The sequence below is a fragment of the Sitophilus oryzae genome, unplaced genomic scaffold (genome assembly GCF_002938485.1).
Source record: "Sitophilus oryzae breed Bouriz unplaced genomic scaffold, Soryzae_2.0 scaffold_1126_pilon_pilon, whole genome shotgun sequence".
Lineage (NCBI taxonomy): Eukaryota > Metazoa > Arthropoda > Insecta > Coleoptera > Curculionidae > Sitophilus > Sitophilus oryzae.
This window is the reverse complement of record NW_022145756.1, coordinates 813,368-827,698: the sequence shown is the minus strand read 5'-3', so window position 1 is coordinate 827,698 and position 14,331 is coordinate 813,368. Positions and strand designations below refer to the sequence as shown.

At 27.8% G+C, this 14,331-nt stretch overlaps 1 protein-coding gene across 2 annotated transcripts in view; it reads right to left on the bottom strand.

Annotated features, from left to right (window-relative positions):
• Positions 1-14,331, bottom strand: part of LOC115886213 — a 315,760-nt gene that overhangs the window by 119,214 nt on the left and 182,215 nt on the right. For both annotated transcript variants that reach the window (XM_030905300.1, XM_030905309.1), the window contains exon 3: positions 12,080-12,297. In XM_030905300.1, coding sequence (XP_030761160.1) covers positions 12,080-12,297 — 218 coding nt within the window. The remainder of the gene's footprint in view (positions 1-12,079; positions 12,298-14,331) is intronic.

The window sequence follows — 14,331 nt, the reverse complement described above, 5'->3', positions numbered from 1 at the left end:
TAAATAAACATAACATGATGGAGTGAAATATAAATTTTAAATTAGAAATAACAATAAATTGTTTATAAAGCGAAGTTGATTTTATAAAACGTACAAAGCACATTTACGGTCAGCGTTTATTTCATTTTTAACATTTTAATTTTTATTTATAATATTCAAATAAAAAACAACATTTATAATAAATCAGTTTTGACGGACATTTTTGTATTTCACTATAACAAAGCGTATTATAAAATATTTAGGTGATAGGTTACCAGTAGTAATTAAACTTGACTTAATTGAATAATTTATTTTTTTAATGAGAAAAAAATTTAATTAAAACATTATTACGTATAAATTTAAAAGCCCTCTAAAATTAAGAACTTATAAAAATACTTTAGATATATCATATTTGAACATTCCAAAAATTAGGAAAACAAAAAAAAATATAATATATAAACCATTATAACTTTCTATTTTTTATAAGCAAATTACATTATAAAAAACTCACTACATTACTTTTCTACTACTCTAAAAGTACATTTTACAACTATCTTAACATTTCTATGTGAGGATCATTAATTGATGCTAGAATAACAGATTCATGAATACAAATTAAAACAAAATTACAAAGGCATAAAACTTAACTAAAAATTAGGTTCTCTTAACTATTTACAACGCCTTTCTATGATAACATGTGTGTCTTTTAAGTGTCGTGTCACAAGAAGACACAATTGATCTCAGATTCTGTGAAACTTTCTAACGTTAATTTAAGATATACTTATTAAGTCATAATTAGATTTTATTTTAAATGGGGAGAACTACTTTTCATTATCAAATTACTTTTGCTTCTGCTACTGCAAATCCAGTACAAATCCTGTCAAATTACACTTTATTGTAAATATAAAATGCCTAATAAGTCATTGATTGCAGAACACAAAATTAATCAATTCATAGAAATATATTGACAAAATAGTATTAAAGTATGGTGATATACAGGGTCGCTGTTACGTAGAATTGTAATATGCAATAATATACAGGTGGTTTCATTTAAAAAAAAAGTTTGATGAGCCACAACTTTATGACCAACCCTGTATACTTAAATTTACCAGTAGCTAATAAGCATTTAAAAACCCATTACAACAGTATCACAGTTTTGGCAGAATGGCATCGTTAAATAAAAGTGAACATATCGAAATTAATTAAACCAAATTGTTTATGTGATTTTAAAAGTCAATAACTCAGAAACGGTTGGTTTGAGGTACATTGTGTGCATTTCGTTATTGCTTAAAATTGAAGGAAGAATTCAAATATGCAATATACAGTGGTTCTATTTAAAAAATAAAACTTTGATATGCCACACTTTATCACCGACCCTGTATACTTAAACTTATTACTCGCTAATAGAAATTTAAAAATCCTATAACTTTTGTATTTAACTGCGGTACCTTCTAACAATCGGAGGTTTCCATACATAACAGCGACCCTGTATGTCGTGTGGTAGATGTTTGTTGAAAAATGTTACTGGGCATATTACCCAACTTAAAGATATATAGATAGCTTGATTAATATTAATTTTCTTTCAATGATTAATGTCAGCGACACGTGCTTCCCAATTAAAATTATGAAATGACTTCAAAAATCTAATTCAATTTTTACGCTATACTATGCCCTCACGAGAAATTAATAATTAATTAAACTTGACTTAATTGAATAATTTATTTTTTTAATGAGAAAAAAATTTAATTAAAACATTATTACGTATAAATTTAAAAGCCCTCTAAAATTAAGAACTTATAAAAATACTTTAGATATATCATATTTGAACATTCCAAAAATTAGGAAAACAAAAAAAAATATAATATATAAACCATTATAACTTTCTATTTTTTATAAGCAAATTACATTATAAAAAACTCACTACATTACTTTTCTACTACTCTAAAAGTACATTTTACAACTATCTTAGCATTTCTATGTGAGGATCATTAATTGATGCTAGAATAACAGATTCATGAATACAAATTAAAACAAAATTACAAAGGCATAAAACTTAACTAAAAATTAGGTTCTCTTAACTATTTACAACGCCTTTCTATGATAACATGTGTGTCTTTTAAGTGTCGTGTCACAAGAAGACACAATTGATACAATGGGGAGAACTACTTTTCATTATCAAATTACTTTTGCTTCTGCTACTGCAAATCCAGTACAAATCCTGTCAAATTACACTTTATTGTAAATATAAAATGCCTAATAAGTCATTGATTGCAGAACACAAAATTAATCAATTCATAGAAATATATTGACAAAATAGTGTTAAAGTATGGTGATATACAGGGTCGCTGTTACGTATGGAAACGGTCGATTATTAGGTACAATATAGGAGGTACCGCAAAAAGTTAAATACAAAAGTTATAGGATTATTAAATATCTATTAACGAGTAATAAATTTTACACAGGGTCGATCATAAAGTCGCGGCACATCAAAGTTTTATTTTTTTAAACAGAACTCCCGTATATTATTGCATATTTCAATTCTTCCTTGAATTCCAAGCAAAAATCCAAATACACACAATGTACCTCAAACCAATCGTTTCTGAGTTATTGACTTTTGAACATATCACTTAAACAATTCGATTTAATTAATTTCGATATGTTCAGTTTCATTTAACGATGCCATTCTGCCGAAACTGTAATACTTAATAATATTTGACATTATTTCTCAAGTTAGCGTTTATAGATGTATAAAATGAGATTATATCAAGTCTGGAAATTACAAAATGTTTGTTTAATATTTCAATTCTTCAATTTATGTACATTGTGTATTACGATTATTGCTTAAAATTGAAAGTAGAATTGTAATATGCAATAATATACAGGTGGTTTCATTTAAAAAAAAAGTTTGATGAGCCACAACTTTATGACCGACCCTGTATACTTAAATTTACCAGTAGCTAATAAGCATTTAAAAACCCATTACAACAGTATCACAGTTTTGGCAGAATGGCATCGTTAAATAAAAGTGAACATATCGAAATTAATTAAACCAAATTGTTTATGTGATTTTAAAAGTCAATAACTCAGAAACGGTTGGTTTGAGGTACATTGTGTGCATTTCGTTTTTGCTTAAAATTGAAGGAAGAATTCAAATATGCAATATACAGTGGTTCTATTTAAAAAATAAAACTTTGATATGCCACTACTTCGACCCTATACTTAAACTTATTACTCGCTAATAGAAATTTAAAAATCCTATAACTTTTGTATTTAACTGCGGTACCTTCTAACAATCGGAGGTTTCCATACATAACAGCGACCCTGTATGTCGTGTGGTAGATGTTTGTTGGTAAATGTTAATGGGCATATTACCCAACTTAAAGATATATAGATAGCTTGATTAATATTAATTTTCTTTCAATGATTAATGTCAGCGACACGTGCTTCCCAATTAAAATTATGAAATGACTTCAAAAATCTAATTCAATTTTTACGCTATACTATGCCCTCACGAGAAATTAATAATTGTGTATCCTGTACTATTCAATTATGCATAGATAAAATTTAATTTTTATTTCTGCATAACATTGGAACTTTGGACATATGAGACAAGTTTAAACTAATTCTACTATCTAACTTTATTACAAATCACTAATTGACGTATACGAATGTATCACAGTATAACGTAAACACCCCTATTATTAATATATGTGTAAATAATGGGGTGAAAATAATTTAACAATTAACTCCTCGATTGGGAAAACAATTTCCCAAGTTTCCAGCAGCGTAACGACCATTTTCTAGAAAAAAAAATATTAAAGCTAGCAGAGATAACAATTTTCGTGGACTTGTTTCCCAATAAGCTCTCGACAAATAGAACGAACCAGCATCTTAGAGGTGTTATTAAAATTCGAGACACGATCTCGGAATTGCAGTCTGTATTTTGCTGTTCGGCTCATAATAATTTCCTCTGATCGACTAAATGTGACTCGAAAGACGAACACGTCATCGATTTACCACACAGCCCAGCCCTGTCGAATTGTGATTTCCAAAGTAATATTTTACCTAACTCGACTGCTACTGCAGTAGATAAAATTATGCTGATTTTTTTTCTGTTTTGCTTCGAGGCAATCGACCCTTGAATAATTTATTTTTCCCGATATTACAACAAAGCGTTGAGTCAAAAAAAATCTTCTGTGAGAACAAACGACGTTCATAACAAAATTTAAAAAATTTAATCGTTGTTTAAACTTTTATCAACATAAAACTAAAGATTAAATTTAGTTTTTTTAGTTTACTAATGTTATACAGGATGTTTCAAAAAACATGTGCCATCTCTCGTGGGGAGATTTTTCACGTAAAAATAAGATTTATTTTTCATATCCACATAGGTCCGATTCTGCATTGTTTCGTAACTACAGGGTATCAAAGTCTTAATAATCTTATTAAGGGTAAAAGTTACTATAAGTGCTACATATTTTAATGCTAAAAAGTGTCGATAAATTCAACAGGAACCTGCATATGGGTTATAATTGGAATGTTTAAAAAAAACTGCGCCATTGAATGAAAATGTACGCCACTGTTTTTTTATATCAAAATTGTGTAGGCTGTTTAATGCCAATTGAAAGTTGTCCCTTGATATTTTGTCGAATTTGGCCTCCTTAATAAGATAAACGAAATTTTACTAACCACAATTAATAAAATTAAATTAAAAATAAAATTAATAAATTATACATGTTAGCTAATTTATTATTAATTATTATTATTATAGTTATTAGTTATTATTGCTATTAGTTCAACCTACAGCAATTTCAAATAAAAAAATAATGGTATTTAAGATAAATACAAAAAATATTTTTTCAAATTTTTTGATGAGGAATCAATGAGTACTTACTTAAAACTTTTGTTAGTTAATGATATTATTATTTTTTTAAAACTTGCTATTAGACTTGGATCAAGGCAAATTAATAAAATTGCGTTTATCTCATCAAGTAGGCCAAAATCGACAAAATATCAAGACGACTTTACTGCTGACACTATTTCTTTAATAAGAGAAAAAAAAGTCAGTGGCGTACATGCTTTTTTAGAAAAATATTCCAGTGGTAACCCATATGCACGTCCCTGGTAAATATGTCAACACCTTTTTAGTTTTAATATGTCGCATTTATAGTAACTTTTGCCATCGAAATTTCATTTAAATCGCTAAAAGCACTTGGAAGAAAATTATAATAAATCGAAAAAATATTAAGACTTTAACACCCTCTGGCTACGAAACAAAGCAAACTCGGACCTATGTTGATATGAAAAATAAATCTTATTTTTACATGAGAAATATCATGTTTATTGAAACACTCTGTATATAGGAGTCTTAAATAAGTGCAACTATTTTTAGGGCTGCTAGATCCCAATAAAAGAAACATATCATTTTCTTTTTACCGTTTTTCAAATGAATTTAAAAATGAACATAACCGAGATTTTTACTTTGAAAATTACAAAAAAATGATTTTTTGCTAAAATTTTGAGAACCACTCGATCTTTTCTGGATTTCATTTCTTGTAAATTTAATGTACTACCTATGTTGCCATATTGTCAACAAATTATATTTTTTAATACTAAAAACTAAAAAAATTTCCAAAATTTTTCGAAAAAAACCTCATAATCGTGTTTCTAGGGTCGAAATATCCTACCCCTAAAAATATTTGTACTTATCTAAGACTCACCCTGTATAGCAGACTAGATAAATATAGAAAAACATAAAAATAATAATAAATTGTTATATTTCATTATTACTTTGAATTCTAATGCTTTTTGTTATTCGTAAACAAATAAGATATTTTTGAGTATTAAAAAATTCAATTAATCTAGAGAATTAAAAATTTGTTTTGAAAAGAATAAAGAAAGATATAAAGCATTTTTGAAATTTTGCTTGACTCAGCTAATCATTTCTAATCACAATAAAAAATTATTTTTGGCAATAATCATATTAAGATTCATAACTTAAAAAGATGATTATGAATTTTTCATATATAAGATATGTAAAATTTAATAAAAATTACAAATTTTTATCAAAACAAAGTCTAATAATTAATAACTTATCGCCAAATAAAAATGATTAAAAAAATTAAAATAATAAGTAGTCCAAATAAAGCTAAGCATTTCTTTATATCATCATTAGCGCCCCGTAATGATCCAAATGTATTAAATTGCCAGCCGTAACCTTTACGCTGTATGAACTTGTACTTAATTTAGCTTGATATTTAGGGCTGTTATAAATTACTTCGGCCAATTTGATGCTACCAAACTTTGCAAAAGCGTAATCTTTAATAAGAGCTTGTTATAAGTTAATCGCTTAAAGTATATGAATGTAATAAAGCAATAAGAATATCAATAAATGTTAAATTATTAATTTCATAATACTAACAAAGGTTTTGTATATCCATACAAAAAGAGTACTGTATAACCATTAAAGGAAAGAACAGTGCTACTTCGACAAATGGAGTTATACATAATTTGGGTCGATTAAGTGATTTTTTCACAAAAATATAGTTTTTTAATAAGCTTAACTAAATATACTAGATAGATATGCAGTTAACTGACAAACTATAAGTTATTTTCATATTGCTGATATTATGTCTAAATGAAACTTTTCAAAATACAGTGTTTTAGAATTCTACCGATATTTTTTTGGGCATTAATTTCCTTAAATCATAATTGTGATATATCTTTATTTCTTATTTTTTAATGCACAAGTAGCAAAATCTGACGCCAATATCAAATTTTATTTAAATCAAAAAATTAAAAAAATCCCTCATGATGTGTAGATTATATGTGTAACACTGATTTACAAGCTTGTACTCTTTTTCAAAATAGAGTAGAGGGTGAGTTTTATTCCAAATTTAATACACATATAGCGAGACTTTGAAGTTAACCAGAGTTATCACATCAAAATACTGCTGTAATAAGAGTAAAAATATAATTTTTCGTTCATTTGTAATAGAGTGTTCAAAATTAGTAGCTTATAATAATTAAATAAAATAATTTTTAGTTTTTTATAGAAAATAACTATTAAATTATACAAGTCCTATGATTCTCATAGTTTATATAAAATATCTGAAATAACCATATTCTATAAAACAATAATTTTATATTGACATTTACTGTTATTTATTAGCATGTTCAAGAACGCGAGGAATAAATATATTAAATATGTATTAAATATACCTTCAATAAAATAAATAATTATATAGTTATTTCGCCATATATTAAATATATAATTAAATATATTTTGATTATATAATAAGTACAATACTCGTAATATATTTTATGTTTTATCAATATTAATAATAGCGCAGAATAATAAATATTTAAATAAGTTTGATTTATATAAAAACAATAAATTATGAAAATTATAATATAAAATTTAATAGTATCCAATAATGTAATAAAATTTATATAATTTTATAGATATTCTACCGGGTTAGTCAATAAGTGCAAATATTTTCAGAGCTGCTAGATCTCAACAAAAGGAACCTATTTTCTCTTTACTGTTTTTCCAATAAGTCCTAAATAGTTATTTTACTTTAAAAATTTTAAAAAATGATTATTTGCTTAAATTTTGAAAGAAACTGAATTTTTTCTCAGTGTTCTTTCTTGTTAATTTAATATCCCACCTATGTATATACCACCAAATGAAAATACTATATAAGTTTTCAACTAAAAAATAAAAAAAAATCTAAAAATTCTTTCAAAAAAAATTCAAATTCTTATTTTCTTTGCGAAAAATGTCATACGCGTATTTCTGGGAGCAAAATATAGTGCCAATAAAAATATTTGCATTTTTAAGACTCATCCAGTATAGAATAAAGTACTAAATTTACTTTTATCTTTCAAAGTACTTTAATAATAATAGGCACAATTCAATAATAAAGATTGATATATACTAAAGGCTGGCAAATGTTAGTCTTGGATCGAAATTTTTGTATGTAAGAAGAATACAATGCATTTATAATGTACTGAACAAAGGCTGATCAGTAAAAACGTTGCAAAATCTATGAAATAAACCGAGAAACTGTGCATACTGCTAATAGACGTGGAAGGGGATATAGCAGATTCGTCGAGGTCGACCGGTCGACCCTATCAGTACTTAAAATTCTAGGAAACGGTGTAAAAAGTAAATATTTCTGGACGGGGCCCTACTTTGTTTACGCGGAATCCGAACCGCGGTCCTCGGTCATATCATGGTCAATGGCCTACCGACTTGGCAAGTGTCTAAATCGACTATATATGAAAGTCATACTATATCTAGAGAAAGGCGTACCGGGGAAATGTGGCAACGCCGCAACAGTACACTGTCGCATTTCTATCACTCCGACTTATTAAGATCCCTATTCGATTTACTTCCACACATGTAAATACCGATCCAAAAGTAAGAGTTGTCAGCACGGTATATAAAAATTATATTATAATTGAGAACAAAATTATTTCAAGTATGATTTCTTGGTATTTGTTGTCAAATAATGTTACGTTAAAAAATGTCTATACCTATGTGGCGGATTCATCTCTCCAAAAAAATCAAATATGGGTATTTCGCCACTGCACTGCAAGAAAATCTAATGTTACGTTCCAACATCCAATTCTTGGTAAAGTTGCTTTTCGTTTTCGTATCCGTTTCATCTTTGTTCTCGCCAGATCGTCATAAAAATGCCTTACAGAATCTAGAGATCTTAGAAGATGCAAACTAGCGATCGATGATTGGACTGTAGAATAAGTGAGTCATTTAAATATCTAGGGGCAAATATTATAAGCGCTAGGAACTTCAACGAGGAAGTAAAAGCCCAAACAACAAAGGCGTGATTAATATCAGGATATTTAAGGAATATAATTTGGCGAAATAAATATATAAGCGTCAAAAGCAAATTAAGAAGAGAAATTAAGAAAGAAAAGAAATATGTGAAATATAGGACGTAGTAAGATGGGCAAGAAACAAGAGACGAAAGTGGAGAGACCATGTCTTCAGAATACCAAATGACCGGTTAGCGAAAATTACTAAGAAGAAAAGACAAAACACACCTCATCCGCCTGGATGACCACGTATAACTTGGTATCAAAGCTGGTCTTTATTCTTTATCATCCCATCTGAACCCTTAAAGAAAACACAGGACGCAGTCTAATCTCTAATGTACGAAGAAGGAGAAGAGAAAAAAATTGACATAATAAATGTTTCCCTGCGTGATTGTAGTTTTAGATATGTTAATATTTAATAAAAAGTAAATATTTCAGTTAACGTCTCCTTTTTGCTGCCAGGGCTAATCTGGACGGGGCCTACTTTGTTTACGCGGAATTCGAACCGCGGTCCTCGGCCATATCATGGTCAATGGCCTACCGACTTGGCAAGTATCTAAATGGACTCTTACTCACGAGATATCCGATCCAATCCGGCCTCGAACCGGCGTGAATGAGCAGTGTGTGTCAATAGATTTTACACTTTGCCTTTCTTTGGACAATAGCACGATACAGAGTTTCGAAACGGTCACCCGTCCATCGACTAGTATCGCCTTACGTCGCTTAACTTCGGTGTTCTAATGGAAACCGGTGTTTCGACGTAACTGGACCGTTGCCCAATATTTAATAAATAACATTTAGGTGTTGACTTGAGAAAAATAATTATCATTGGTAATTTCCAAGCTATTTCCAGCTTTCTATGACTGCTGTGCTTTTTAGATCATTACGGTATATTATACAATATTAATTAAAATTACATAACTTGAAATAATTTAAGATCAAACTTATTATAACTATCCATTACTAACACAAATTATGGACTTAAAGTTGAAAAATAAAATAATATTAGAAAAGAGGACACAAAAAAAAATTAATTTGAGAATGATAAAAAAACATCATTCTGTCAACTCTTCATTGTTATATTATGCCATTTTGAAAAAATAAAATATGAAATTAGCGGTTTTTAGAATCATGTGAAGGAAAAATCCGATGCAAAAAACCTATTATCCGTTTTGATTGCACCAAAGCACGTAGGCCACTATATAAATATGAAATATCCTATACCAAGCACAATTAGTCTACTGCTGTTTGTGCAATGAAATATAAAATTGTTTTTATTACACCTTTACTATGGTAAACCGTTTTGTTTTAAATTTATTTAATTCAATGCAAAAATGACAATAATTTTTATTTAAAAAATATAAATGCATTTTTTTCTGCTCCCTAATGCATACAATTTATCATAACATTTTTTATTTGAAAATTAATTTCAAAAAAATTTGAGGTTAAAATAATATACGTTTGTATATTTGTAATAAAAAATTAGTAAATCTATAATATTAGTAAAGGTAATATCACATTTTTTTTTGACAATCTATAACGTAACCGTGAATCTGAAATGTATAGTTATATAATTTTATCATCAAAGACGCTGTACGCTAGAAGAAAATTATTATGTTTAGTTTGGTGGCCTCCTGAAAACTGAGATTTATACACTGCTTATTAACAACTGCAAGAGGTAAAATAAAATCTCAATATCTTGAGCAGAAGTGTTTTTCAGTATTAGCTAAGTGAAGTGATATAATAACCCATAATCAAAATGCAACAAAATGGATGCTGAATTAAAAAAAATATAGGGGTGAGCCACTTTTGAGACGCACTCGGTATATAAAATTGTATTATTATAACTAAAAATAAGGTTTCTTTTCATTCGTTCAACATTTATAACCAAATTCGATAGCAAATGTAAAAGAAAGTATTACTTTATGTTTGTTTAATATAGATTCTAATCATATATCTTGATATACATAAATAGTAAATCATAAATAATTTAATGAGTAAATTCAAGGAACTAAAAATATTCCATATAAACGAAATAGTAATGGATTTCCTGTTAAAAATAACTTTTTCTTTACATTGTTTCTTTTTCTTTACATTGTTTCTAAAGAAAAATAACGATTACAATAAAAGGAAATAAAGTAATCATAGCTTACTAATAAACGAAAGAAAGATATTTATAAATAGCATAAACTTTAAAGGAGAATAGCATTTTTACTCTGCATAGAGCATGCTATTTTTAAGTAAACGCCACAAATAATTTTTAAACAATCTCAAACGTTCTAAATAATATAAAAAAATGTTTCCATAGCAACTGTTAATATTGCTTTATATCTATCAAAAATAGTAGATAAAATAGTACTTTAACCGCAAGGGTAGATTAAATGATATTTTAACAGCGAGACTAGGTTAAACACTTTATTTCTTCTCGCACGTTTTTTAATTGCTTCCATTTTTGAAAATTTTTGTATTCCTTTTCATAAGCTATTCGGGATTTAAATGGAAGTAGTTTGGATATGGCGTTTGTCGCTTCAACCTGAATATTTGTTGGTAATTTACTTATTTCATTTTGAGCCAATTCTGGCTCCAATTCAATCAACAATCCACACGAAAGAGAATTAAAAAATATTGACTCAAAACTGACAACTAAAGAGACAGCTTTATTTATTTGTCAAATTACATAGAAACCAACCTCAACTCAGCACAATATTTTTTCTACTCGTAATAAATTCCTTGAAATAATAATTTCTGAATATTTTTTAAAACGCAACTCGCTATGGAAAAAAATATTGTTTCATACATGACGATAAAATTGCATTATCGTCTCCCGAAATTAATTCACTCGCTATTTCATCGCTCGTGAATTAATCTTTTCGGTCGACGTTAAAATACAATTTTATCGTTTTGTATAAAAAGGAACTAAAAGGCACAATTAGGCATAAGTAATTATACAACGAGAAACTGTGAACTGAATTTTACGTTTTGTCAGTTTAATAATATATTTGTGTAGTTTTATGCTTAGACGTAAAACTGGTTTACTTTTATGCCTAAGCGTTAAAATGACCTTTTTATATTGTCAATGACGTCCCAAAAATTATATTTATATTCCTTTAAAACTAAACTGTTCAGATAAATATACTCACTAGAAAAGAATGGAACAAATTTATGCCGAAAATAATCCATAACCCTATACTACTAAATTCTTTAATGTATCCTAATATTATATATTTCTAATTAAGCAATGATAATATTTTTAACTTACGTCTACATGTACTCCATCCACTTTATACGAATTAGCAGGTGGTAATGCTTTTGGCACAAACCTGTAGAATTCTTCGTGCTCCTTGTACCACTTCACCGAATACAGTGTGTCATTTCCCAAGTCGTAATCACACTGCAATTGAGCAACCTCACCAGGTACTCTGTACTGCGGTACGTTCACTCGCACCCATTTTAAGCCTGCTCCAGCTGATGTTACAGCTGAAAGTCAAAGAAATTATATTAAGCATCATATGTAATCGCCTTCTGTCATTAATATAACAAATATAACATAGTATATATGCAACATCGTACATATCCAGCAAGTATACCTAACATGAAATGTTTATTTCCAAACAAACTAATTAATATCCGTTGCTCCTGTAGAAATAACTGTTTTAATCAAAAAGACCAACGAACGAATGTATGTATATTAATACGGCGTGTTTCTCTAAAGTGACTCACTTATTTTTTTAGATAAAAAATTACATTTGGTGTGTTAGTATATGACATAATTCGGGATGGCTGACGTATTCAGATAGTTTAAGGCACTTCATGTTTCAATGGATATGACTATAACTTTAGAGTTTTAAATGATATAGTACGTATTTTTTACTTCGTTTGATATATTAAGATTATGAATAGAATGACATATCATATTACGTCAACTTTTGACATTTTTGATTAAAGCTTTTTAAATGTCGTTCTAGAGTGCCACGACAAGAAATGTAATGACAATTCAAATCATAATACAAAGTGTGTGGTACCAAATTATTCGTAAAAAATGCTCTTTCCAAATATGTTAATGGGCTATCTTTGTTCCATTTGAAAAAATTGAGTTATCACTAAGAATATGATTTGGGTATCCTTTAAGCGGCCTGGAAGAGACACGAAAAACATTGGACTATCAAATATATTTTTCCAAGGCTCCCTGAATAAAAATTAGTGATTTTAATACAGTCATGGTACTCAAGATTGTATTTTAAATTACAATTTTTTTAATTAATAAATAATTTATAATATAGTAATATACAGGATTGTTTACCAGATACGGCACGGAGTATTGTAGCTAAACGATTAGATTTTTACAAATTGTAAGCTTTGGGTTTGTTGAAGGACTATTAGAGCTACAATTTAAAAATATTTTTACAAGATGCAGATTACCAAGGTTGTATTTTTTAAGTGGAACACCCTGTATATTATTAAATTTTTAGTTTCCACGAGGTTTATCATACTTAAACCATACCGTTTTTGAAATATTTTCAATTTTGTGAAATTGCCGTAAAAATTTTAAGGCTTCATTTCTCCAAGGGTATCAAAGTTTTTAATGCTAAATATTTACTGAAATTTATTTATAGATCAGTTAATGTGTTGCAATAATAAAAATAATACTACCTCATACAGTGTCTAAAATTTATTTCAAATAATTTCTACCTTTAAACGGCAATAACTTGTTTAATTTAAATGGAACACCCTGTATATTTTAGGAGAATCAGATGCACAATTTAATTGTCTATCAAATTATTTTCTACCATTTTTACCTATCCCTCCAAGTTTTCGTAGAAAATGTATTATTTTATAATTTAGACCTCATTTATCAATATACTTATCAATATACTTATCAATATACTTATTAATATTACCCATCCATGGAATATTGATATTTTTGATTGTTTTTAAAACAACAAATAATGTACAAAATGTACAGGTGCTAAAAACGGTAATATTACTAGCCATTTGTATACAAAAGGAACACTATTTAAGAGTATACCATTAACTAAATATACCACCATTATTTCCGCCCTAATATTAATTAATTACATACTTAATTGTGTTAGTTAATAATTTATACTAAATAAATGTGGATTTGAATCAGAAATCAATATAATAAAATGAACGTCTCTGTTTTTATAAATAAGCATTCGTCAAAAACTTCAATAAAATTTTTGAGGTGTTATTTTTTACCACACTGTCTCATAAACATACAAAATTCAGTTTTTTAGTATTTGTAGCAATTATTATTAATCAACGCAAAGAGTCAATTATTGTAGTTTGAATACTGGAATCATATTAATTGGTCGTCTTTAACAAATATTTAAACATTTTTTTTTATTTTGATAATAAAATAAACGAACTATATCGACAATGTTAGTTTCTGTACTCTTTAAAAATTTATTACATCTTTAAAAATAATCTAAAATGTCAATATTCCATGGGTATATTGATAAATGAGGTCTAAATTATAAGAAAATGCAT